This window comes from Pelophylax lessonae (genome assembly GCF_965119305.1).
Source record: "Pelophylax lessonae genome assembly, chromosome: 2".
Taxonomy (NCBI): Eukaryota; Metazoa; Chordata; class Amphibia; order Anura; family Ranidae; genus Pelophylax; species Pelophylax lessonae.
In genome coordinates this window covers 578278736-578306193 of record NC_138769.1, presented here as the reverse complement: position 1 = coordinate 578306193, position 27458 = coordinate 578278736, and the positions used below count along the sequence as shown (strand labels likewise).

Sequence of the window (27458 nt, the reverse complement as noted above, 5' to 3'; positions counted from 1 at the left end):
ATACAGAAGTTCTCCCCATCAGAGAAAACAACACAACCTACATTGTACCTCTTCTTCCACCTATTACGCATATAAAGTACAATGCTGTTTTGCAAATGATGGGCTTCAATGAGAGGTGGTTTTGTATTCATCAGAAAGTCAGTTCCTGGATTTCCCCCACCTTGTCCAGTTGGGCAACATAGTCACAGGAAATGAATAAAACATCACCACTGAACTCCATATGGGAAGACCCAAACCTCCCTGCATATACCACCCAATGACTATCTGTGCAAAGACAGAATGGCTTTCCTTTCAATGGTTTTATACACCCATATGTAGTATGCACATGAAAGTAATATATTAAACATTATGTATTAACAAGGAAACCATTCAAAGTTTAGGAGTACCTCTCCATAAAAGATCTGTGATGGATAAAAAAAATGATAATATGAATACAACATATGGTTAAAACACGGCTTAGCAGTCCGAAATGAAGGTAAATTCAATTCTCATAGCTCAGAACATATTACATCCCAAAAAAAAAGAAAGAGGAGAGAGGAGGGAAGAAAGACAGTGGAACAGAGGAATAAGGAAAAAGGAGGGAAAGGAAATGAGCCATTGAAACTTCAGGGCCTACAGTTCTGTATCAAAATCAGGAGGAAGAAAGTGTGCAGACCAGTAGTACAATGTCGGTAAATATTTGTTCATTTAAACCAGGCATGTCCAACCTGCGGCCCGGAACAGCAGGCAATGCGGCCCACTGCTCCCTGGCAATTATTTTTGCTGGGGAGGAAGGAAGTCAGGTCAGGGGCACAGCAACAGCATCTTCCAACTAATGGTAGGCAGAGGCTGCCTCAGAGGGGAGAGGAGGCAAGCATGTGCAGTGTTTCTGACTCCTACCACCATGACCACTTCAAATCATTGAAGTGGTCATGGTGGTTAGAGTGTTCCTTTATTGTCTCTCAGAAGAAGTAAATCTCTGTATACTGATTCCATTTCATTTGATCATCCTCCTAGTTTTGTTAAATTAGTGCAGGAGGCGCGGCGGCATTTTATTACTTACCTTAAATATAGTATATATTTTATATGCGGCCCGAGAAAATTTCTCTACACTCAATGTGGCCCAGAGAGGCCAAAAGGTTGGACACCCATGATTTAAACAGAGATTCTAGCTTTAGTTTTTACATGTGTCATGACTTGAGTAATTCTAGATCTGGTTTGGCAATGGAAAGAGTAGCTGTTTTTTACCTTATCGTTAGTATGTTTAGCATAAGAGAGCATAAACCATTAGATGGAACTGGAACTTAAAAAAAATCAGGCAGTCTCATATTCAGGAGCATGTATTTGGGATGGGAGCATATCCTAGAGCTAAATAATTTCACCTCTACCCAGAGTGGGTAAACCACAGGACATGTCCACCACATAAGATAAAATATCCCCAGCAGGCCACATCCCCTGAAACAGAGGGGTGCATAATGGGTGATCCTAGCAGGTACCATGCACTACTGTGAGGATTTTGTAATTAGCTTTGGTTGCCAGCACTTTACATGAGCTACATTTAGCGTGAGCCCGAATATGGAATATTAGAACAGCATCGAACTGCTGATCATAATAGGGGTTTTGGGAAATCCTAGGGTAAAGGGCCCAGATGACAAGAGTAGAGCAAGGACAGAAAACTGCCCACAGTCTAGAAACGCAGGTGTGCTAATACACATAAATGAGATTAGAATCCAAAGTCTACGTACTTAGGCTAGACCAGAATATACATGACAGAAGGGCTTACCCAAAAATTATGAAAAGACTCAGGCTGGAGTGCCACACCTGGAACACTCGTAGGACACTTCTGGACATGTTGAATGACAAAGAGTCTGGCAGAGACTGTAGCACTGATAGAAAGGAAGTAGACATTGGCCACTGGAGGGGTGAGTTTAAAACAACTTCTATTGTAGGAATCTGCCCTTTAAATTTGTTAAGGGAATCAGCAAGGTCTTTTATTGGGGGAAACACATAAGGATTCTGACACTATCCAGGTATGGACATTAAAGCAAACCTGTGGTTTATTAAAACAATTTCAAGCAATTACACACAGTGTATACTGTATAGACATACTTTGTATAGCAGTGACCTTCAAGTATCTGCAAATCATTCTAATGTTCTGTACAGTGACCTGGGAGCTTTTAAAGCAGTGCATTCCGGTATGCAAATATTGAACCCTTCTGTGTTCTCAAGCCCTAGCAGAGGAAGACTGGGTTTTAGTGGCCCAGAGTGAAGTATTTCAACACCGCCCGTTGCAGTTTTCCTGCCACAGGGCGGCAGCTGTGCACCGGATCGTGTATATATATATATATATATATATATATATATATATGTTATTTCAGACTTCCACCTGCAGGGGGCGCCAGGCTTCTTCTGCTGTGATAATTTACAGCAGAAGCCGGTCTGCGAGTGCGACGCACTCATGGCACTTTTCCACTGCAAGTACCGGCTCGGCTCTACTCGGCCCTGCTTGGCCCGGTTTGCTTTTCCACTGCTGGTACCGCATGGTACGGTTTTGGAACGGTTCGGTACGGTAAGGTATGGTTTGCTTTTCCACTAAAGTAGTACTAAAGTTAAGTGGGTGGGATAACAACGATTCTCTGACCAATCAGTGGTTAGTAGTGACTGCATGCAAAGGATTGTGGGATATGGTACCGGGTATGCTACCTGTTGGAACCACAATCGAGGTGGTACTCTTTTTGAGAGCCGTACAGTTCGGTTCCATGCAGTGGAAAAGCGCCGCCGTACCGTACCGAACCGTTCCTACACAGTACCATGCGGTACCAGCAGTGGAAAAGCACAAAAGCGAGCCAAACCGTTCGGTTTCATGCAGTGGAAAAGCGCCATTAGTGTAGTCTGACACCAGCCAGTCGTCGGCAATACACAGAGAAATGAGATATTCTTATGTAAACAATGCATATCTCTGTTCTGACAGGGGGGAATGGATGGATTCTGTGTTCCTGCAAAGCAGGGACTAGAATCCATTACTTCCCCTAGTAAAAGCAGCACACAGTTAACACATCAACACTGACTAGGCATACAGTTAACCCCTTGACCACCCTAGATGTTAACCCCTTCCCTTCGTTAATACAGTGACAGTGCATATTTTTTAGCACTGATCAATGTATTAGTTTCACTGGTCACAAGCAAAGTGTCAAAAGTGTCAGTTATTATCAGAATGTCCACCCAAAATAGCAGTCCCCCTGTAAGTCACTGATTGTCGGCATTACTAGCATAAAAAATAAAAATTCCATAAATATTTCCAATAGTTTGTAGATGCTATAAAGTAAAATCAACCAATATACGCTTATTGGGATTTTTTTTACCTAAAACATGTAGTAGAATGGCCTCAATTTATTAGTAATTAATGATTTGGATGGTGAGCTGTATTGGATTTCGGCCAGACATACAATTTGGTGTTGCGGCCAAATAATTCAGTTTTAGTCTTATCTGAGCACCTTAAATGCACCTTGAAGATTCTAAGGCTACACATGGAAAAATGTGTTATGGTTAGATGAGACTAAAATTGAATGATTTGGCCCAACACCAAAAAATATGTTTGGCAGAAATCCAATACAGCTCACTATCCAAATAACACCATTCCTACCGTAAAGCATGCAGGTGGTAATATCCTGTTATGGGGATGTTTCTCTGTAGCAGGGACTGGAGCACTTGTCAGGATAGAAGGAAACATGGATGGGGCAGAATACCATCAAATTCTTGAGGAAAATCTGCTGCCCTCTGCCAGAAAATTGTCAATGGAAAGAAGGTTTACCTTCCAACATGACAAAACCCAAGCATACAGCAAAAAATGACCACACAGTAGTTGAAGGAGAACAAGGAAAATGTCCTTGCATGGCTTAGTCAGAGCCCAGACTTAAACTGCAAATCCGTGGAATGACTTGAAGACTGCAGTCCACAAACGGTCACCACCAAATGTAACTGAACTTCTGCAAACCCAACAGTTCTGCAAAGAAGAGTAGGCAAATATTGCAAAGTCTAGATGTGCAAAGTTAGTAGAGACATAGCCCAATAAAGGCTGTAATTGAACCATAGGGTGGTCCAACAAAATACTGACATAAAATGGGTGATCCTTTGTCCAACTCAGTGCTTCTGTTTTTGAATGTTTTTTATTTTTTTCTGACATGTTGGTGTTATAATCTTTCACGTGGATGGTATAGGTTGCACTAGTAAAGACAGATGGATAAAACAAAAATTGTGTCTGTCTTCATTTCAAGCTGCAAAGCAACAAAATGTGATGATTTTAAATGGGTGATTCTTTTCTATACCCACTGTATATATACAGTACACTATATTGTCAAAAGTATTGGGATGCCTGCCTTTACACGCACATGAACATGATTGGCATCCCAGTCTTAGTCTGTAGGGTTCAATATTGAGTTGGCCCACCCTTTGCAGATATAACAGCTTCAACTATTCTGGGAAGGATGTCCACAAGGTTTAGGTGTGTGTCTTTGGGAATGTTTGAAGTCAGGCACTGATATTGGATGAGAAGGCCTGGCTCACAGTCTCCTCTCTAATTCCCAATGCTGTTCTAGCGGATCGAGGTCAAAACCCTGTGCGGGCCAGTCAACTTCGTCCACCCCAAACTTGCTCATCCATGTCATTATGGATATTGCTTTGTGCACTGGTGCACAGTAATGTCGGAACAGGAAGAGGCCATCCCCAAACTGTTCCCTCAAAGTTGGGAACATACAATTGTCCAAAATGTCTTGGTATGCTGATGCCTTAAGAGTTCTCTTCACTAAAACTAAGGGCCCAAACCCAACCCCTGAAACAAAACCCTAAACCATAATCCCCCCCTCCACCAAATGATTTGGACCAATGCAGAAAGCAAGGTGAACTTATCAAGGTCCATAAAGACTTGGATGAGCGAGTTTGTGGTGGAGGAAATTGACTGGCCTGCACAGAGTCCTGACCTCAACCTGATAGAACACCTTTGGGATGAATTAGAGCAGAGACTGCAAGCCAGGTCTTGTCCAACATCAGTGCCTGACCTCACAAATGTGCTTCTGGAAGAATGGTCAAACACTCCTAAACCTTGTGGACAGCCTTCCCAGAAGAACTGAAGATGTTATAGCTGCAAAGGGTGGGCCAACTCAATATTGAACCCTACAGACTAAGACTGGGATGCTATTAAACTTCATTAGCGTGTAAAGGAAGGAGTCCCAATACTTTTGACAATATAGTGTGCATATATATATATATATATATATATATATATATATATATATATATACACACATATATATATATATATATATATATATATATATATATATATATATATATATACACAGTATCTCATATAAGTGAGTACACCCCCCACATTTTTGTAAATATTGTATTATATCTTTTCATGTGACAACACAGAAGAGATGACACTTTGCTACAATGTAGTGAGTGTACAGCTTGTATAACAGTGAAAATTTGCTGTCCCCTCAAAATAACTCAATACACAGCCATTAATGTCTAAACCGCTGGCAACAAATGTGAGTACACCCCTAAGTCAAAATGTCCAAATTGGGCCCAATAAGCCATTTTCCCTCCCCGGTGTTATGTGACTCGTTAGAGTTACAAGGTCTCAGGTGTGAATGGGGAGCAGGATTTGGTGTTATTGCTCTAACTCTCTCTCACTGGTCACTGGAAGATCAACATGGCACCTCATGGCAAAGAACTCTCTAAAGATCTGAAAACCCACCAGCTCCGTGATGTCATTATGGAGGAGTGGAAGAGGACTCCAGTGGTAACCTGTGAAGCTCTGCTGAACTCCATGCCTAAGAGGGTTAAGGCAGTGCTGAAAAATAATGGTGGTCACACAAAATATTGAGACTTTGGGTTGTACTCACTTTTGTTGCCAGCGGTTTAGACATTAATAGCTGTGTGTTGAGTTATTTTGAGGGGACAGCAAATTTACACTGTTATACAAGCTGGTTACTCACTACTTTACATTGTGGCAAAGTGTAATTTCTTCAGTGTTGTCACATGAAAAGATATAATAAAATATTTAGAAAAATGTGAGGGGTGTGTGTACTCACTTTTGTGAGATACTGTATGTATTTTTGCCCACAGATGCAACCAGCAACCCCAGTCATTAACAGCATATATAATGGAGTCCTATACCATCCTAGATCTCCTGAAAAAGCAGAGTCCATCCAAGAAATTTGTTGAAAGTTAACGGTCCCTCCCTAGTCCACCACCTAGCTAGCCAATAAAACATAACTTCTTGGAATATAAGAATAAATATACAAAATATGTACCAAACGTAATTCCTTGGAAAATATGATCTAATATATTAATGTACAGGGTTCTAGTGGGTGCTGGATAGGGAAAAATATATGCTTATTATTTCAAATCTTGTGACGACCAAAACAATTAGGGTGCATGAGCAAAAGTGGATATTAGTTACTATGGATGGTGTTAAGTAACTTTAACAGAGATTCTTAGACTAGAGTCAATTGGCTTTACAAACCCAAAGGATCAAGTTAGGAAGCTATACCAAGCTGGTGGGAACATTTTTGCCAAGCTAACCCAGCAACACTTTGGAATTCTCCAGGAAGAACTATAGCCTGTTGTCAGATAAAGTGGTTTGAAAGTAGGTGAATGAATATATGAACATAAGTATTTTTGTTTGACTCGCTGTAGGAAACATGCACAATTCAACCTATTAAGGATATATAACTAGCTTGAGACATTGCAGTTTCTGGGAAATTTAATGTCTTAAAATAATCTGTCAATCTTAAATTACTGCTTTTACACAAACCTTCGAAGAATATAAAATCTCAAATTCCACATTAATTTCCTGTAACAAACAGACTTTTCTAAAGCAAACTACATCACTGATCTTTTTACGTTTGGTTTGGGACCACCAAATAGGTCACCAAGCTGTTAAGGGTGTGTCTTAATGATCTTCTTTCGTGCACAAGAGTTTTATTTTATTTTGCTCAAGTGTTTAATTTCCTCTTGCAAGAATTGAAGTAATTAAAGGAAATGTATAATTATTAAACTGAGCCATAGGTCATTGGACAAAAAAGAAGAAGAATTTCTGAACTGTTTTCAAGAGATACTGTATTTTGGGAACTATGCTGATGAAGGGTGTACGAGGAAAAAGCAAGAAGATTCAAGCTCAATGTCCTGAGCCATGAGTCAGAAAAAAAGTGAGTGAGTGCCATCTCCTTTACTTCCTCCACAATCCAGTAGACTCCCAAGAACCTGGGCTCCTGGCCACACCCAAGAAATGTAAGCTTCCTGGATTCCCACTCTTCTCAGTCCACAGAGACTGTGCCTGATAAAACATAGGTGACTGGACATGAGATCTGTCTCCAGGTGTTTGGTCCTCCACTGCTCTATTCGGCATGTGGACAGGGAGTTTGGGACACAACAGCATGCAGCATCAGAGAAGACCCAGTTGCTGCAGAGAGCAATGCTTCAATTGTCTCTAGCTTCCAGTGAGGTGATCTTGCACTAACATACACTCTCTAGACCAGAGACCCTTTATGCCACTTGCCTGTGGTACAGGTCCAGGGGAACCCTTCAGCCAATTACCTGGACTATCAGAAACAGTCTACCTCCTTGTGAGAGAGGTGTTGCCCCAAGAGAAATGCAAGTAGTTATATGAACTTTACTATTCATTTAGAGTTTCCCTGAGTGTCTCATAGATGGTACCGTGCTGTGCTATTATATAGTGCCTTTACTGGGAAATCGCCACTGGGAAGTACCTGTTAGCAATAGGTCCATTCTCTGTTATATATTGTTCTGTGCTATAGCCATATCTCTCTATCTACCATTGTGACTCTGTTGGGATTATCAATTTTCCCTTTTTCATCTGTTTAGTAAAAATTCACCTTTAACCACTTTAGCCCTGGAAGGATTTGCCCCCTTCCTGACCAGGCCCTATTTTGCGATTCGGCACTGCGTTACTTTAAAGGACAATTGTGTGGTCGTGCGATGCCGTACCCAAATGAAATCTACATCCTTTTTTTTTGGTTTGCACAAAAATTATTGCGTCTACTAACTAGATTTATGATTTATGTCATTTTTATTGTTTTTTTTTTTTTACTAGTAATGGTGGCGATCTGCGTTTTTTTGCAGGACTGCAACAGAGCGGACCCCTAACTGACATTTTTGACACTTTTGGGGGTACCACAGACATTATTACAGTAATCAGTGCTAAAAATATGCACTGTTACTGTAATATTGACACTGGCAGGGAAGGGGTTAAATCTGTTGGTGATCAAGGGGTTAAACGTAAGCCTAGGGGAGTGATTCTAACTGTGGGGGGGTTGGGCTTGTGAGATGATCACAGAGACATGCGATCCTATATAGCAGGATCACATAGTCTCTGTGATCATTGCAGGGAGAAGGACGGGCGGCTGTGTTTACATCAGCTGACCGTCTTTCTCTCTCAGCAGAGAGAAATCGCCAGTGTCAGGCGGCAATTGGAGCCGCCTGACACATGCACTGGCTTCCTCGGGGATGTCAGGGGCGAAAGTGCACCGCTGGCAGCACGCTTGCTCGCCCCTAGCTGCCTTCAGGCGAGTGTCGTACATGTACGCCGATTTGCCTGTAGGAGCCAGCCTGTCGCAGTATATCTGCAACCGGTTAAGCTATCCTCTGTCTGACATGGAGAAGGCAGAGGAGATACCGGAGCAGCCCACACGAGCTGAAATACTCTGGGCGGTTTAAAAGTACACTGCCTCAGTGGACATGTTTAAAGATCACTTTGGGGGTCTTGAGAAAGCGGTGGGGTTGATCAGACAAGACCTTTAGAAAGTCAGAGAGAGAACCACAGCTGTGGAAAGCAGAGTCAGTGACCTTGAAGATCAGCTGCCCCCCTTTAACTAGAATCTCAGTCCACTACCCATTTAGCTAAAGCCACTGACCTACGCACGGAAGACAAATCGCCTTAGGCACAGCAACGTTTGTATTGTTGGGTTACCAGAGAATACAGAGGGCAGGAACCCCACTGCCTTTGGACAACACTGTTAAAAAATGCCTCCAAAAAGCTGCAAGCTCTGTATGTGATTTTATCTCCTGCAAAACTCTGTATTACCGCTAGGGGTCAAGTGCTACAGAGGCTTCAGAATGGCTAGATGCTAATGAAAGCGCCTTCCGTTCACCCAGAAATGCACCAGTGGAAGATGACTGAGCAGTTTCGTCTGACTGGATGAATTACTGGTTCACTAAGTTGCCACTATAGCATTGCTAGCTTACCCTTGTCTGTGAGTGCATAAGTAACCGTTCCACCGTAGGTGCTAAACTAAGAGTGGGAAAATCGTGGTGTTTAATCCAAAGTCCTTTTACCAGAACTTCCTCTGTTTATTCCTGTTTCCTCCACTAACTGACATGTTGTTATCTAATGGAACCATCGTGCATATTGGCTTCTACAGGAGATGAAGATGGAGGCCTGCAAGGACTTGCCTCTCTCCAAGTTGGTCTATATAATGGGCCCCTTATGCATGGTTCTATCCCTTGTTTCGGAGTGTGGTTGTGCTCATTGGTTATCTACAGGATTTTTTATTCTACCAGAGAGTTACACCATTTTGAGATGAACTCCTTCAGTTGCCTTTCAAGTATTTTCAGACTTTGTGGCAGACTGCCTATCCCTGTAGAGCTGAGTGCCTGCCCAGTTGGTCAGGCCTAGTTGTCTTACCGTATATACTTATACATATACCTATGGTCTTATTTTAAGCCTTCCACCATTACCACAGTTTCAATTATATCGTGGAATGTTCGAGGATTACATGACCCCCAAAGAGCACTATGGTTTCCACAGTGCTTCGTAAACACCTACCTGCCATATGTGCCCTACAAGAGACAGCACTGGGAAAATGTGTTGCAGAGTTGGGCTGGGTGGACCCATAGAGCACCACACATCCTAGGGAAAGGCACTTTTTGTGTTTCTCCAATACACATTTCTCCTTATCAAGCATTGATTTTTGCTTTTTTTTCTCCCTGATGGCTGGTATGCCTGGAAGCCCGACCTCCATCTCGCCTCCAAGGGTTCCCTGAAACATAATGCTTTCTGGCTCAATCTCCTCCCCTCTCCTGACAAGCTTAGGGCTGCAATTGTTGATTTCTGGCAGACCCACGCTGAGCACTGTCTATTGAGTTCCTTCTGTGAGACCTTTAAAGCCTTCCTTCGAGGACAGCTTATTTCTGAAATCCAAGCCATCAACAGGGCCACGGCTGCCCAGGGAGAGCAGGTTGCCCAGCTAGTGCCTCAACTTGAAGAGAAATTTATAGGTGATCTTGCAGAGGAACATAGGAATAGTTGGCTGTCTGCTCAGGAGGCGCTTTCCCATGTTAATACCACAGCAGCTGAGAGGAAACGCTTCTTTAGTAGGTTGACTTTTTATGAAAACTGGGAACAGACTGGTCATCTCCTGGCTAAATTGGCACATGTCCGCCCATCAGGTAGTTCCATCGATTGGTGTGATGAAAAGACAGGATGGTCAGGTGGTTAACTCCGCACATCTCATCATGCCCAAACTTGTTAACCTATTACTTTACCCTATACCAATCTAAGGAAAACTACTCTGAGGCTTCCCTGCATACATACTGTATAGACAAACAAATCCATTATCCTCTCTATCTGCCACCTCTTGAAAACTTTTGAATGCCCCATTAACAATAGAGAAACTCCCAACTAGCGACCAGTTCTTTCCCCAACTTGAATGCACCGGGTGCAGATGGTCTACCCATAGAGATCTACAAGCTATTTGCAGCATACACGCTTCCTCACTTACTAAGGTATTTAATCAGGCGAGGTCCTGTCATTGTCTCCCTGCATCCATGACTATGGCCACTACAGCTTTGCTGTTGAAATCCGGAAAGGACCCTCTTGATTCAGGCTCTTATCGACCCATTTCGCTTTTCCAAAGCGATATAAACAAAATTGCCAAGGTTCTAGCACTCAGGTTAAATAAAGTCATAGCCTCTATTATTCACCCTAATCAATCTGGTTTTATGCCTCAGAAATTTACGGCTGTAAACTTGCATAGGCTATTCTTAAATATACAATCTCAGCCGGAGAGTCCTGGGGAAAGGGCATTGCTGTTACTAGATGCCCATAAGGCATTATAGTATTGAATGGTCATACCTCTGGACCATAATGAGAAAATATGGGTCTGGTGAGACCATTATCCCTTGGGTCCAGCTACTGTTCCATGCACCAAAGGCAGTCATTAGGGAGGCAGGCAGGATATCCCCGAGTTTTGGTCTACATAGAGGTACAAGGCAGGGCTACCCTTTGTCTCCTCTCCTTTTTGACTTAGCCATTGAGCCCATGGCAGAGTTTATTTGGGATAATTGAAGGATTAATGTATTCCAGTATGGTGTACTGCATGAAAAGCTTATGTTGTATGCAGACGATACAATGCTATTGCTGGGGGACACTGTCCCCTCCCTACAGGAGGCAATGACGATGATCACCAAATTTTGCTCTTACTCTGGCCTGGTTATAAATTGGTCCAAATCTTCTCTTATGCCCTTAGATCAAGCACTAGACGCTCCCATCCTGGCTGTGACCAATATCGCCATTTCTACCTTCTTTAAGTATTTGGGTATTGAGTATTGGGTATTGCCTCTCCCTTTAGATTATATTCACCTTAACCTCATGCCGCTCCTTGCCCGTTTCCAGGACAAGATGAAAATACGGTCGAGACGCAAAATGTCCTTAGTTGGATTTATGAATCTCATAGAGATAATTCTTATGCCCCAATTACTATATATACTTCATAATTCCCCTATGGTCATTCCCCTGAAAATGTTTTGTATTGTCAACTCACTCTACAGATCCCTACTGTGGCAATCAGAAAACCCCAGAGTAAGGCTAGAGCAATTTCAATGACCTAAAGATCTTGGCGGCTTAGCGCTACCTAACCCTGTACTACTTGGCCTCACATCTGCAACAAATAGCACGAATCATGCGCTCGGCTGCAAATGAGGAGAGGGGCCACCTGGATCCTTCCACTAAACTGATCTGTCGTACGGTAGGAAGGGAGGAGGTAGCGATGGATTGGAGGGGTTGGAATTTAGTCAAATAAGTTATACCCCATGTATGTCCTTATCCAACAAACTTGGAACAAAGTAAGACAAATGCAGCAAGTAAGGGAATCACACAATTTAGCCCTATTTGGGGTAATGTCCATTATTCTGAACTAGCACCCATGCGATACGGGGTAAGGTGGATGCGATATGGTTTCACTCACCTCTGACAACTCTTTTCTAATTGGGCATTGCATCCTTTCTTGGAGCTGCAAACCATTTGCCGCCTGCCCTGTTTTATGCGGTTTTATTATTTATAGCAGCATCATTCAGTTCAGGCACAACAGGGGGTTGACCTCTAGACACCCCAATATTTAATTGCATGTCTGAAGTGACCTCATATAAAGGCTTTATATCACAATGCTACTCAATGCTACTAAACAGTTTCCTTAGAGATCAACCTAATAGTGCATCCTCCTGCTGGGAAAAAGATGTAGGAGTATTTAAGGGCGAACAATGGGAGGAGGCCTTATTGGCGGCCCAACAGTGCTCCCTAAATGTACCTCAAGGCCTTTCACAACTATACCTGTTTCTAAGAGTACACTACACCCCAGCAAGACTGTTTCACATGGGAATTAGAAATAGCTCCACCTGCACTAGATGCTGTAGGAATCATGGAGATTTAATTTACTTGATTTGGAGGTGCCCAAAACTTCATAACTACTGGAGGGGAGTTATAATTGTCATGAATACAGTTTTTCAGGCTTTACTACGTGAGGACCCCAAACAATGTGTATTGGGAATTTTGTGCTTCCTCCCTGTAGAAGATATCCCTAGACAGGCAATAGCCAGATCTCTTTTAAAGGCCCGCAAATTGATATAGATTATCACGGATGGGTGATGACCTGCGACTTGAATGGTACATATGGCAACACAGAGGCTGTTTTGGGGAATTTGATAAATTGTGCACCCCATGGCTAGAGCTACTCTGGCTTTAGCCCCTTTCGAACTTGTCCTGAAATGTTTACTGGTTGGATAAAATTTTAACTGCTATTTCTCATACTTATGCTTGCAGAGATTGGCGGGGGCTATTGTTTCAACAGATTCTTTGTTTTATGCTACTTTGCGGAGATGGCTCCTGCTGCCTTGCCTGCATTCTGATTTATGGGTAACTCATGGTCCATTTGTATGGTGTACATGCTCTGCAATGTATACTGTCATAGTCCTCTGTTCAATAAAATTCTTTGAGAAAGCTACCATCTGATTAATTAGTAATTTTTTCTCACCTTTAACATTAATCCTACGTATATAGTGCACACATTCTTACTGAATATTTACTTTTAAGTGTGATTTATTTTGTTTCTTCAACATGATGCCAGTGGCGTTTTTTTTTTTTTTTACAGATTTTATGATATAATGCCCTATTTTTTTTTTTTATATAATTACTATATGGTATAAATCCCACTATTAAAAGTAAACCAATACCTCCATTGGGTAAATATGTTGTTATTAATTAAAATATATATTTTAATGCATTTAGAGCTATATGTTCATATATATATATATATATATATATATATATATATATATATATATATTATATATATATATATATATATATATATATATACTGGTGAAGACATGATCATTCCATTCATATAAATTGGACTTTTTTACAATGTACTGTAGTGGGATCTCACTTTCTAAAAGTTACTTGAGCCTGAATACTAATGTAATCAGCAGGGATGGGCAAATGCTGGTGAGTCCATTATTCACTGTTTGACATCAGTGCACTAATAGGTTACCTAATAGCACTTTAAGTGTTTGTTACCTTAAAAAAAAAAAAAAATAATTAGATCCTTTTCCTTTAAAGCATGTTATACAGCACAGTGCTTGTGCAGTGTACTTTGGCACCCTGTAACACCTTTAATACCTGACTGATCCTGGCTGGCTATACCCTCCCCTCTGTAAACTGACCACAGTATATCATGGCTGCTGAGCCCTGACACCGTGGTCAGTTTACGTGCCTCCGTCACCTGCAGCCCTGCTCTCAGTCTCCTGTGTCTTCCTCCCCCCCTGCCTGTCAGCTCCCCGATCCTCCCCTCCTGCTGTAAAAAATCTGTTTGCACTTTCTATAGTTCCCTCTGTTATATAACATTAAGCTCCCCAGTGGATGTAATTTATAAAAATATGCGGTATAATACCTTATTTACGAGCGCCTGACGCTCACGTGACTGCCCGCTGGTCTCCTTCTCTCCTTCCCTCATCCCGGCTGACGTCAGCGGAGGATATCCAGCATCTCCCCCTGCAGCTATCAGATCAAGAGAGGAGACCAGCGGTCAGTCACGTGAGTGACTAGCGTTGCTCGTAAATTAGGGATTATACAGCATATTTTTATAAATAACATCTATTGGGGAGCTTAAAGTTATCTAATAGAGGGAACTATAAAGAGAAACAGGGGGAACAGACAGCAATTAAACTGACAAGAGTTCTAATCCCTCTACACTCCAAAAGTATCCAAAAGTAAAAAAAAAAGTTCTGCCTTTAGTTATACTTTAAAAAGGAAGTATACTACTTCCTTATCAGGCCACTGACATCCCAGCAGTCTGTGAAGAAGCACGTTCGGATCAATGGAGCACATCTGAGGACAGGAAGTGATAAAACAGGAAGTGATGTCCAGCCTTGAAAAAGAGGCGTCAGTTTCAATACATGTTGTCACTCCCCTGACATCACTTCCTGTTTTATCACTTCCTGTCTTTGCATGTGCTCCATTAATCCACACGTGCTTCTTCCTGCTTCCTGTCCTGAGTCTGCCTGGCCACCCCGGATACCGCACTCCACACCTTGCAGCAGCAGCAGCTCTACCTTGGGATCTTGGATGCCTCCTCCTCCCAGCTGCAGATGCTACAATAACTGTAATGCATGAGATCAACCACACACTATGAGCTGCCAGTTATTGTGTGCTGTATCCGCCTCTTCACCTTGCTGCACTTAGCTTGGTGCCCCCTTGCTATCTCTCTTAACTATTACAGGTGCCATCCAGACCATATTTAGTGTATCCATAGTGACAGTTTCCCTGGTGTCCTCCCCAGCTCGGAAACCTTTTGAAAATCATGATAAGCATAGTTCATCTTACTTTATGTGAGTTGCCAATTGTCTTCCTTAAATAGATCTTTATACAACCACTGCATTGAGTTTGCACACTTTGCTGAAATTCCCCTTAAGTGTTGCTCTTCCTATTTGGTAAGATATTCTTTGGGACCCTGTATATGGTGGGTGGAAGTTTAGGATAGGGGCTTCTGGCCAGGAGTTAGAGAGAGAAGAGGTTCTATTTCAGGGTTTGAGCTCTCCTTTTCAAGGGATGGGCTGAGTTTGGTTCCTGTTCTTTGGAGCTAACTAGAGGGAGAATGGGTACAGGAACTTAAGAACAAAATGGCTAGAGCAAAGGTCTAGAAAGAGGGAGAGATTGGTGTGTCCCCTGGTTCTTCCCTCCAAAAGAACTGTATAGCTTATGGGAAACATTACAATCAGGGACGGAAAGGATAGGCATTCTATCTGAGCAGGGGTGTATCATGAAATCAGTGGGCCTGTGTGCAAAATCAAAAGTGGGCATGGTTTAAATTGCGCTAAATATTGGGAGTGGCTTAAAGGGGGTTAAATAGAGTCTGAGATGACTTACATGCGTACATTTGTGCAAAATGTGGTAATGTTAAATAGTGAATGTACAGTGTGGAATGTATGGCGGTGGGTAGTATGTGCAGTAGAGGAGTGCAGTATGTACGACGGTGGGTATTATGTGCAGGAGAGGAGTGCGGAGTGTAAGTCAGTGGGTAGTATGTGCAGGGAGAGGCTTGCGGAGTGTATGGCAGGTTAGGAGTGCAGATTGTACCGCGGTGGGTAATATGTGCAGGAGAGGAGTGCGGAGTATATTGTGGTGTGTAGTATGTGCAGGAGAGAAGTGCAGATTGCATGGAAGTGTGTAGTATGTGCAGGAGATGAGTGTATGGCGGTGTGTACTATGTGCAGGAGATGAGTGCAGATTGTATGGCGGTGTGCAGTATGTGCAGGAAAGGAGTGCAGATTGTATGGCGGTGTGTAGTATGTGCATGAGAGGCGTGTCCGGAATCAGCAGCTGGGATGACCAGATGCATGTAGCTACACACCGAAACTGGGACCAAACCATATATAAAGTGAGATTTATTTACAGTGAACAATAACCACACACCAACAGCAATAAATGCATGAAAATCAAAACGGAACAACCAAAATGCAGAAACCTTACAACAAATTAAATATACAAATATGTACATGTGAAATATACAAGGCAGGGAGAAAACTGGGGGAGCGGATGGGAAGCAGGGAAACAAGGCAACAGGGTACTGTATACAGGGCAAGATCAAGGGGCAACACAGTCTGGCAGCAAAACGGCAAACAGGGAACAAGGCAGGAGCAACCAAAACACTGAGGCACCGTTTGCTAGTGGGAGAAGAATTATCTAGCCACCTAGCAGCTAAAACCAGGTGGTGCTGATCACTGAAACCTGCTGGTTTCCAGGAGACACCTGCTTGTAGACACTGGAACTACAGCTATCAGCCTTGAGAACCACAGTGCCACCAGCAGATGAACCAGGTCCTGACAGTTCACCCCTCCTAAGGAGTGGTCTCTGGACTATCCATCTTGCCCCACCATTGGGGTCTGGAAGGCTGAGTACCCCACTGCCCGTGTTCTAAAACTGTCTGGGTTCCCTGATGGTCAGATCCCTAAGGAGGCCTAAGGAGGCACAGCACCAAAAGCTTACCATTCTTTAATGCAGCATTTGTCCCAATGCTGAGATCCTGAAGGCGACCTGAAAGCTTACTACCGGAGTCCTTGTTCCATGCAGGTACCCTGATGCCAGGATGCCCCATCATAACTGGACCTTCTTTATCTCTGTTGCTAGAGACTTCTCCACTTTTTACCTGCCACTCAGGTCTACCCTGGGCATAGGATACCCAAACCGGGTCCCCAAATGAACCAGGGATCACATAAATAAAACCTGGGTCATGACAAGGTTCATTAGGATCTCTGCCCTTCCCCAGAGGACCTGTACTACTGGGGCTATAATAGCAGACACAGCTCCCATGTTCAGAATGGATATCTGTAACTCCTGGCCTTGGCACAACAGGATCAACTGGCTGCGAAAAGAACTCAGATCAGGCAACTATAGGGATCTTAACCCAAACAGACAACCTTTGTAAGCCACATGACAATGGAACTTCAGAAGCCTCAGACACATAAGCACCCAGTTAACATAGCCTGGCTGGGTGGCAGCCCAGGAATCAGCATAGTCCGGCTGGGTGGCAACCCAGGAATCAGCATAGTCTGGTTGGGCGGCAACCCGGGAATCAACACAGTCTGGCTGGGCAGCAGCCCAGGAATCAGCATAGTCTGGCTGGGACCGTAGTTTACCAGTAGCAGGCTTGTCAGCGGACAGCAGGTCACTAGCGGCAGACTTGGCAGCGGACAGCAGGTCACTAGCAGCAGGCTGGGCAGCAGACAGCAGCTCACCAGTGGCAGGCTTGGCAGCAGACAGCAGGTCGCCAGTGTCAGGCTTAGCAGCGGACAGCAGCTCACCAACAACAGGCTTGGGCAGAGGACGGTAGGTCACCAGCGGCAGGCTTGGCAGAGGACGGCAGGTCACCAGAGCCAGGCCGAACCTCATTGGCAAGCATAATGCAGGCTGAACCCCATCGGCAAGCATAGAGGCAGCTATGGAGATCATGGAGGAAAGTCAGAAGTAATCTGCATACTTGACCTGGGTAAGTAACTTAAGGTATTGAAGGATGCAAGTATCACATCTGAACATTGAGAAAATTTAGTAGAGGTCAAAAAATGGTGGCTTTTAATGTTTGTGCCATGACAGATTTTCTTTAAAGCACAGCTCCACTTTCTTCATTTTTTATACATGAATAAATAAATACAGTAAATCTACCCATGGAGATATTTATTGTGTAGACAACTGCCTTAAAGAGGATTTCTCCTAATTTGAGGGAGATTTGAAGTACTGAATTTGGTACTTTTTCACACTGTCATACAGGAGTCTTTAGTTGCACTTTAACTGCTAGCTACCCATCCACAGTACATAAACTGTGGATGGGCAGCACAGCCAGGCTAAGCGACTTACTGAAAACTAGCTGACCCCCTGGGGCATGCAGCGGTGCAATCCCATGACTGCTGTGTCCGGTGGGTACCTGGCCTCTGTTAGCGACTGGGATGCCATGTGAACACTATGATTGATCATAACAATCACATGATTACAATGTAAACAAAACCGACATGAATGGCTTCCATTTATGACTATTTTGCTTACTAGTGCGATGCGGTCATTGGCTCACAGTTATCACATGGTACCTGGGGCAATCACAGCACCCTGTACCATGTGGTTAGCTGTAGACAATTACAGTTTGTCAACAGTAAGCAAGCTGTAATAAATGGAAAGTCATTCACTAGAGTTAACTATTGTTTATAAAAGTGATCACTATTGTTAAATGCAATAACAGCGTAAAAAAAAAAAATGTAATCCCTGATCAACCCCCAGAATAGTAGGTATCACACTGAACTACTCTGATTAAAGTATGTAAAAAAAATAGTAAAAAAATAAAAATTTTTAAAAATGTAATACTAATTATTTAAAATTCCTTTATTTTTTTTTTTTTTTTTACATACTGTCACCAGTCAGTATCCCTGATCACCGCCACACCAGTCATATGATGTTGCTATACTGCACTGGTGACAATAGGTTAAAAAATGTGAAAACATAATCTTTTTAATTTCTTCAAGTTCCAAAAAATGTGTGACTAAAAATGGCAACTTCAAAAAACTCGCCATGCCTCTTACTAAATACCATGGACTGTCTACAAAAGAGTCATTTGTGGGGTATTTGTACTGTCCTGGCATTTTAGGGCCTCAAGAAATGAGAGGCCTTAGGATTGATCAATTTTCAAATATATAGTATATATAATATATATATATACAAAGAATTAATAATATACACTGATTTGGGTAATTTACAAAAATACTACATTTTGGCCTACATTTATTAGTAAAAATTATTTGTTTTATAGCAGAAACTTTTTTTAGGTTTTGGGTATTTTTTTCATTTATATATAGCAAAAGATAAAAAAACCCAGTGGTAATTAAATACCACTAAAAGAAAGCTCTAATTGTGTGAAAAAGTGTTGCATGACCGAGCTATTGTCAGTTAAAGAAGTGCAGTGCTGAATAGCAAACAAATGCCCTGGTCATGAAGGGGGTAAAATGTTCAGGACAATTAGGAATTATGTATTGTTTTGTCATCTAATTCTATTATTTTTGTTTGAATCTTTAGCCTGAATTTCCCATATACAAACAAATACTAAACGAGTTTTTGACAGATGATTATCTATTGATTGTGAGTGTCATTACTGTTTTATTATTCTGTAGTTGTACATCAGTTTTTTTCTTTAACACCTTTAAGACAGCCCGCCGCACATTTATTGCGGCAGGCTGGCTCTCCTGCGCGAACCGACGTAGCCCTCGCTCCCCGCTGAGAGATAAGGACGGTCAGCTGTTGTCAGCAGACCGTTCTTCTCTCTGAAATAATCACTGAGCGCCTGTGATCCTTCTATATAGGATCACAGGTCTCTGTGGTCATTTCACAAACCCATGCCCCATACAGTTAGTAAACACTCCCCTAGGCTCACATTTAACCCTTTGATCACCCCTAGGTTAACCCCTTCCCTGCCAGTGTCATTATTACAGTAACAGTGCATACTTTTGGAACTGATTACTGTAGTAATGTCACTGGCCCCCCAAAAGTGTCAAAAATGTCAGTTAGGGGTCTGGTCTGTCCGCCGCAATGTTGCAGTCCTGCTAAAAATCACAGATCACCGCCATTACTAGTAAAAAATAAATAAAAATTACATAAATCTTTCCCCTAGTTTGTAGATGCAATAACTTTTGCGCAAACCAATCAAAACACACTTATTGCTATTTTTTTTTTACCAAAAATATGCAGCAGAATGGGTCTAAAAGAATGAAAAAAATAGATTTTTAAATTATTTTTTTTTTGGGAATGTTATAGCAGAATGTGAAAAATATTGTTTTTTTTTTTTCAGAAATGTCACCTTTTTTTTTGTTTATAGCGCAAAAAAAAAAATTGCACAGGTGACCAAATACGACCAAAAGAAAGCTCTATTTGTGGGGAAAAAAAGAACATCAATCTTATTTTGGTACAGCGTCGCCCGACCGCGCAAGTTTATGTTAAAGTAACACAGTGCCGAATCAAAAAAAATGGCTTGGTCATTAGGGGGCAAATCCTTCCGGTCCAGAAGTGGTTAAAACAGATATGTGGGGTTTTTTTTAAGATTGATACTTACCTAGGTGGATGCAGGATCAGTCCGATGCTGCATCTGTCTTGCGGTGCCTCTAACACTGAGAACTGAGCGATCGGTTCCCACAGCTCCGTGAGCAGAGAGTCAGCAGCTCTCTGCTCTGCCACCCCACGCTCACTGGAGCACTGGGCTGTGGAGGAGGCAGGAGTGGTCATCTCAGGCTCTTAGCGGCTTGCTTAGATTCTGAGTCGGGTGCTGGTCCAGGCATGGGGGCGAATCCGGACTCCATTTTCGTGATCTTGCCCGTGCCTGGACATGCCCTGTGATGTTAGCCAACAGCGGACTTCAGCCCGCTGTCTGCTGAAAACTGGTTACAGGAGTGCAGAATGAACTGCACTCCTGTGATCTGCAGGAGAAGTACAGCCAAACTAGCTTTGGCTGCACTTCCCCTTTAATGTGATCATCATTGCACCCTTAGTTATGCTCTGATCCCTGAATCATGTAAACTGATTTGTATTATACAAGTCGAGTCCTATTCTCATTAGTTCCATACAACTTTAATGTCCATAGAACTTTCTTGAGATACGATTGGATTTTGGTCCTAACCATATGTAACCCTGTGGAGTTACACAGGCTGTATTATCTGAAATGCCCAGTAGATGGCAGATGGACTCAGTATGCTGTTAATAAAACATTGAGCATTGATCACATGACTGACTGCCTTTCCAGTCTCATGATTGTGGCGTCATCACAGGTCCTGTTAGGACTTCCGGCACAACCTGAGGAAGGAGGTCCTGGAAGACTTCTAAAAAGTTACCACATGCTCAGCCAGAGAGAGGACAGGCTACTAGCCGTGAAAGACTGCAGCACAGAGATAGAACCCTGCTGAGAGAACTTGCTTCACCCAAGACCACACCAGCTGAGAGAGGGACCCGCTGGCAAAAACAAGCACTGAGTCCAGACATCTGGTGAATTCCGTGAGAGGAGACTGCCGCGGACTGATCTGGTTAATCGTGTTGTGAGGGTAAGCCAAGCCTCTCCCTGTATCACCACAGGGCACCTGTCTCCTCACTCATAGTAAAGACTCTGAGGTTCAGAGTGGACATTGCACATTTCAGGCTGCTTTAGTGACTCTGCGGAACAGGACTTATAAGGGCCCCAACTCTCCTATGCGCACCAACGGCCACTAGGGCGAAGATAAGGGGGTGGGACGCAGGTGTGCTAGTGGGTGGGTAAGGAAAATCCACATTGCATTGTTATCTACGTTACTCTATTGTATTTTCCTATGTATGTTGGTTCATTTGCTACTTACTATATAAAGTTAGTTCCAGTTAGGCTGTGTCAGTCTCATTGCACCAAGTATGTTCCCAGTGGGACCCCACATCTTTATCCCGGATGCCCCACTGGGTGGAGGCACTGCCGCAGACATGTACCCCAGCTCCCAGATAGCGGAGGCTCAGGACCCGCCTGTCAGGCATAGTGAGTTAACTAGGTTTAGGGACCCCAAAGACACTACGGGGCATCCCCAAAACCCCGTTACACATATGCAAACATTTAATGGTAAAACACACTGTTCATTTTTCAGAGGTACAATATGACTACAAGACCAGAACATATATCTCACAAGTTGATCAGAAAACACAACTGGTTCAAAGGTTGCCAAATCACCCAAATATACCAATCAAAGATCTGAATGACAATTCAGCTGCTACCAAACAATTCTAAAAGATGTTAAAGGTTTAAGGTAAAAAACCTCCTGCATGCAGCTTCCACCCCAGCCGACCATTATACTCACCTGAGCTCGATCCCGATTCAACCCTGTGCATGAGAGCTCTCTTACTCCTCATTGGCTCACACACAGCAGTTGGAGCCATTGGCAGAGAGGGCAGGGGATGGGGCCAAGAAAACAGGGGGTAGCCAGAAGCACCAGCGGGGGCCATAAGAAGAGGAGGCTCGGGGCTGGTCTGTGCAAAACCATTGCACAGAGCAGGTAAGTATGATACGTTTGTTAATTTAAAATAAAATAGAAATCAAGCCTTAAGGATCACTTTATGGAACAGTGAAAGTGGCAAAAAACTAGATTTTTTTTGTACATGCCTTTGAAAGGATTCTATGCCATATGCATGTAATTGTTACATAATAATGAATGGTCATTATGGGAATAATGCATGTACCAAAAATGGCAGAGTTGAAAACAGGCAGCAACAGCAATGCCATAGAGTCATCAAATAAACAGTCATTTATAACAAGAGATGTAAACTTTCATTACAGCATTAGATCAATTGCTGATCATCTGAAATAGTTTGATAGTACAAATATACAATGTATCTTTTCTTTTTTTTCCCTTCAAGCACATTTGTGTTGAGTTCCTTATTTTACTTTTAGTGGGTTGTACAAAGAATATCTGTTCATGCAAATTTTATTGGCTGACATAAAGATGATTTCTGGGGAAATAATAAAAAAAAACAAAAAACCTTTCAAGTGGGGTACCCCAGCATTTAAAAAGAGTTCAATTCTCATTTATACATAGGGTACCAGTAAAGGGCAGTATTCTTTATTACCTGGCAGCCAACGCAAAACTCTTCTACCCGATGCCTCTGTTTGTAGGCAGTCCCTTGGCATCCTCACATACAATGCAGGACGCTTGACCCTACATTGCACTTGATGAGGCCATTCTACCTGCCACCGCCAGAGTGCCTTAGAGAAGCAGATGTAGAGGCCAGTCTTAAAGTAAAGAGGGAGCTGATGGATAAGGTGAATAAAAGCCTTTTTTTTTTTTGGTACCCTATACCAGTGTTTCTCAACTCCGGTCCTCAGGGCACTCTAACAGGCCAGGTTTGCAAGAAAACTGAAATACATCACAGGTCATATTATTTGCTGCTCAGTGATTGCAGTATTCTAGTCTGCATCTCCCCAAGGTAATACTTAAAATCTGGCCAGTTAGTGTGCCCTGAGGCCCGTAGTCGAGAAACACTGGGCTATGCCAATAAAAAATGTATTTACCTTTGCAGTGCACAGGGGAGCCCCACTGAAAGGGGATTTGTTGGCTTTCTCTGGAGTTCAGCTTTATGCTATAGGTATTTTATGTAACATAATCTGTACATAACCCTATATGCAACAAATCATTTACAGATGACAAATATGTGTCGTATCTCAGTACATTAACTCTCACAGTCACTGTTTCTTCATATTTTTTTTACATCACCCCATACTGCGAAGCTCCACAATTATAAAAAATTAGGCTACTGACAGGATCAAAATTACAGGTATTTAATTTATGCATTGTATGGGGATATGGACACTTTGTGGCAATGAAACAATTTTATATATGAAAATAGACACGTGTGCAACAAGTACATAACACACAGATAACAACAAATCAACGGATTTATACAAGGCTGCAAAGTACAAATATGAACCAGCATATGAAACGATTTGTAAGCAGAAGCTTACTTTAAGTGCCGGTTCACACTATTCCGACTTGTCAGGCGACTTGGTCGCCTGACAAGTAGCGGTCCAAGCTGTGCAATGGAACCGTTCTAATAGGAGCGACTCAAGTCGCTCCGACTTAGAAAAAGGTTCCTGCACCTTTTTTTTTGCAAAGTCGGAGCGACTTGCATTGACTTCCATTATGTGAAGTCGCGGTGCACGGGTGACGGCATTAGTCGCCCGAAGTCGGGTCGGATCAGTGTGAACCCACACTAAAAATGACCTTTTTTTTACATCTTCTCTCATTTGTGCACAAGAAAGATATTACTGCTCTAACAAACACAAATAAATATTTAATTGTCACACAGGTATGTGTATGGGGTTTATGTAGGTGTCCCATCAATCAAGACCAATTAAAACCGTTAATGTATTATTAAAAGGCATTTGTTTTTATTCTCAGGTCTTTGCTGACCACATTTTAGAAGATAGATAGATGCTACTTCATTTATGGAATAACATAGAAATCTATATAATTCAGGAAAAAGTTCATTTAATCACTTACCTTGTGGGATATGAACTACGCCAACGGTCAAACCAGCAATGAGATCTCCCAGAATCCATTTCTTCAACTTGTACCTGGGTAGCCAGGCCACAATAGGGATCCTTTTCTTAAGAAAAGTATGGATAGAATGAGAGGAACATTTACAGCTCCTGGCTACCCTCTCCCTTAGAGAGAGGGGAGGCCTCTCCAGGTCCTTAGCTGTGCCATACACCTTTTGAAACTGCTCTTCCGTGTAGATGTTCCTGTACACTGCCAGCGTGCTCATACTGAGTGCTGCCAATGTAACTTGAGATCACTGGGGATAGAAAGCAGGGAAGCCCTTATATATTTTTCTCTAATCTCTGCTTGCTTTCCTGCTTGGGGAGGTGGGCCAATCATACATGAGTCTGCTTTGTGAATATCCTCCCTGGAAACATCCTTTATTAACCACTTCTGTTTTAAAGACAAGCTTTTCAGGAAAGGGATGACATCCTCTATTAAAACCTTTGGGACTGAGCATCAAAGAGCCAAAGAAAGTTTCACCAGGTATCACCGGAAGGAAGAAAGTACTAATACAGTGGAAATTTCTGTATACTCATGGCGGAGTTGTACACGTAGATACAAGCATTTCAAACAAAGAGCATCACCACCACACACTTGAGGCACACTTATGTAAAACACTATTACAAAAATATTTTTTTATAAATAAGAAAGAGGCTACTGTTCATGACAATAACAAAAATGAAAAGAAAAACAATAGCAGAAGCCACTACAAATATGTAGGGACCCTGCCCTGAGCTGAAGTGCCTCTAAATACATTTAGTGTGTTTTACAGCTAGGCTGTAATCAGCCTGAGCTCTGTTAAACTTTTTCTGGGCTCTGCTGGTTCTTGTAAGCTCAATGTTGTGATTGCCTCTGCCTTTTACGGTTGAGGATGTTCCAGTAATTAGTGTGGGAAGGACAATCACAGTGTTATGAATAGGGTTGAGCGAACACGGACTGTATTGTTTGGGCTCGTACCGGACTTTTGGGTTTTCGGTCCCCGGACACTGGCCCGAACATTTTGCTGTATATTCGGGATACAGTCCGTTGTTCGGTAGTTTTGGCGTGGTTTTAATGGCGCAGTTTCAACAGCTGCAGGGCAGCCAATCAACAAGCGTTTAACTAGTGTGCCCTTAGAAGCCATTACAGCCATGCCTACTAATGGCATGGCTGTGATTGGCCAGTGCAGCATGTGACCCAGCCTCTATATAAGCTGGAGTCACGTAGCGCCGCACGTCACTCTGCTCTTTAGGGACAGGTTCCTGCTGCTGCTGATTTGAGGGAGAGATAGGAGATTATTGTAGGGACAGGCTGGAGATTGCTTTCAGGGAAAGAATAGGACACAGGACAGAAGAATCTTCTTTAATCAGACAGCGATCTACATCAATTTTATTGTGTGGGGGTGCAGTGCAAAATCTTTTTGCCCTGACCTGAGCCCAGTGAGGAGGAAGGAGAAAAAAAAACTTTTATCAGTCTGTTAGGTGGGCGGCGTGCGGCGTGCAGTGGCCATTTAATGCAAGCTCAGTGCATATGTGTCTGCTTAATCTGGATTTAAAAATAAAAAACGTTTTTTCCTTCATATTTTACTGTGACATACAGCGTTTAGACACTGCTGTGTTCTAATCTGCTATTCATAAATCACCAATTTAAGGGAAAAATAATTATTTTTCAGTTTTTTATTCATACTTTACTGTGACATACAGTGTTTACACACAGTGCTGTTCTAATGTGCTATTCAAAAATCACCAATTTAAGGGAAAAATAATTATTTTTCAGTTTTTTATTCATACTTTACTGTGACATACAGCGTTTAGACACTGCTGTGTTCTAATCTGCTATTCAAAAATCACCAATTTAAGGGAAAAATAATTATTTTTCAGTTTTTCATTCATACGTTACTGTGACATACAGCCTTTACACACAGTGCTGTTCTAATCTGCTATTCAAAAATCACCAATTAAAAGGGAATTTTTTTTTTTTTTTTTCCTTTAAATGTTACTGTGAGATAAAGCCTTTAGACACTGTTGTGTTCTAATCTGCTCTTCAAAAATCACCAATTAAAGGGAAAAAAAAAAAAAATTAATTCATACATTACTGTGAGATACACCCTTTGGATACTGTTGTTCTATTCCGCTATTCAATAAACACCCATTTAGTGAAAAAAAAATTAAATTGCGGCCTAGTCTGCACATTTTACTGTGAGATACACTCGTTGGATACTGTTGTTCTATTCCGCTATTCAATAAACACCCATTTAGGGGAAAAAAATTAAATTGCGGCCTAGTCTGCATATTTTACTGTGAGATACACCCTTTGTATACTGTTGTTCTATTCCGCTATTCAATAAACACCCATTTGGGGAAAAAAAATTAAATTGCAGCCTAGTCTGTATCTGTATGTGTGAGATACACCCTTCGGATACTGTTGTTCTATTCTGCTATTCAATAAACACCCATTTAGGGGAAAGAAAGATATTAAATTGCGGCTTAGTCTGTATCTGTATATGTGAGATACACCCTTTGGATACTGTTGTTCTATTCTGCTATTCAATAAACACCCATTTAGGGGAAAGAAAGATATTAAATTGCGGCTTAGTCTGTATCTGTACGTGTGAGATACACCCTTTGGATACTATTGTTCTATTCTGCTATTCAATAAACACCCATTTTGGGAAAAAAAAATCGCAGCCTAGTCTGCATATGTTACTGTGAGATACACCCTTTGTATACTGTTGTTCTATTCCGCTATTCAATAAACACCCATTTAGGGAAAAAATATTAAATTGCTGCCTAGTCTGTATGTGTACGTGTGAGATACACCCTTTACATACTGTTGTTCTATTCTACTATTCAATAAACACCCATTTAGGGAAAAAAATTAAATTGCGGCCTAGTCTGCATATTTTACTGTGAGATACACCCTTTGTATACTGTTGTTCTATTCCGCTATTCAATAAACACCCATTTGGGGGAAAAAAATTAAATTGCGGCCTAGTCTGTATCTGTACATGTGAAATACACCCTTCGGATACTGTTGTTCTATTTTGCTATTTAATAAACACCCATTTAGGG

General features: G+C 42.1%; 1 protein-coding gene across 2 annotated transcripts in view; it reads right to left on the bottom strand.

Annotated features, from left to right (window-relative positions):
* The window catches only part of LOC309545459 (solute carrier family 26 member 10-like), a 107099-nt gene extending 82407 nt beyond the window's left edge, over window positions 1-24692 (bottom strand). The window contains exon 1 of one of the 2 annotated variants that reach the window (XM_082244663.1): window positions 24367-24692. In XM_082244663.1, coding sequence (XP_082100789.1) covers window positions 24367-24631 — 265 coding nt within the window. In that variant the 5' untranslated portion in view covers window positions 24632-24692. The remainder of the gene's footprint in view (window positions 1-24366) is intronic. The other variant, XM_082244662.1, reaches the window with a different exon arrangement.
* Window positions 24693-27458: the final 2766 nt, after the last annotated feature.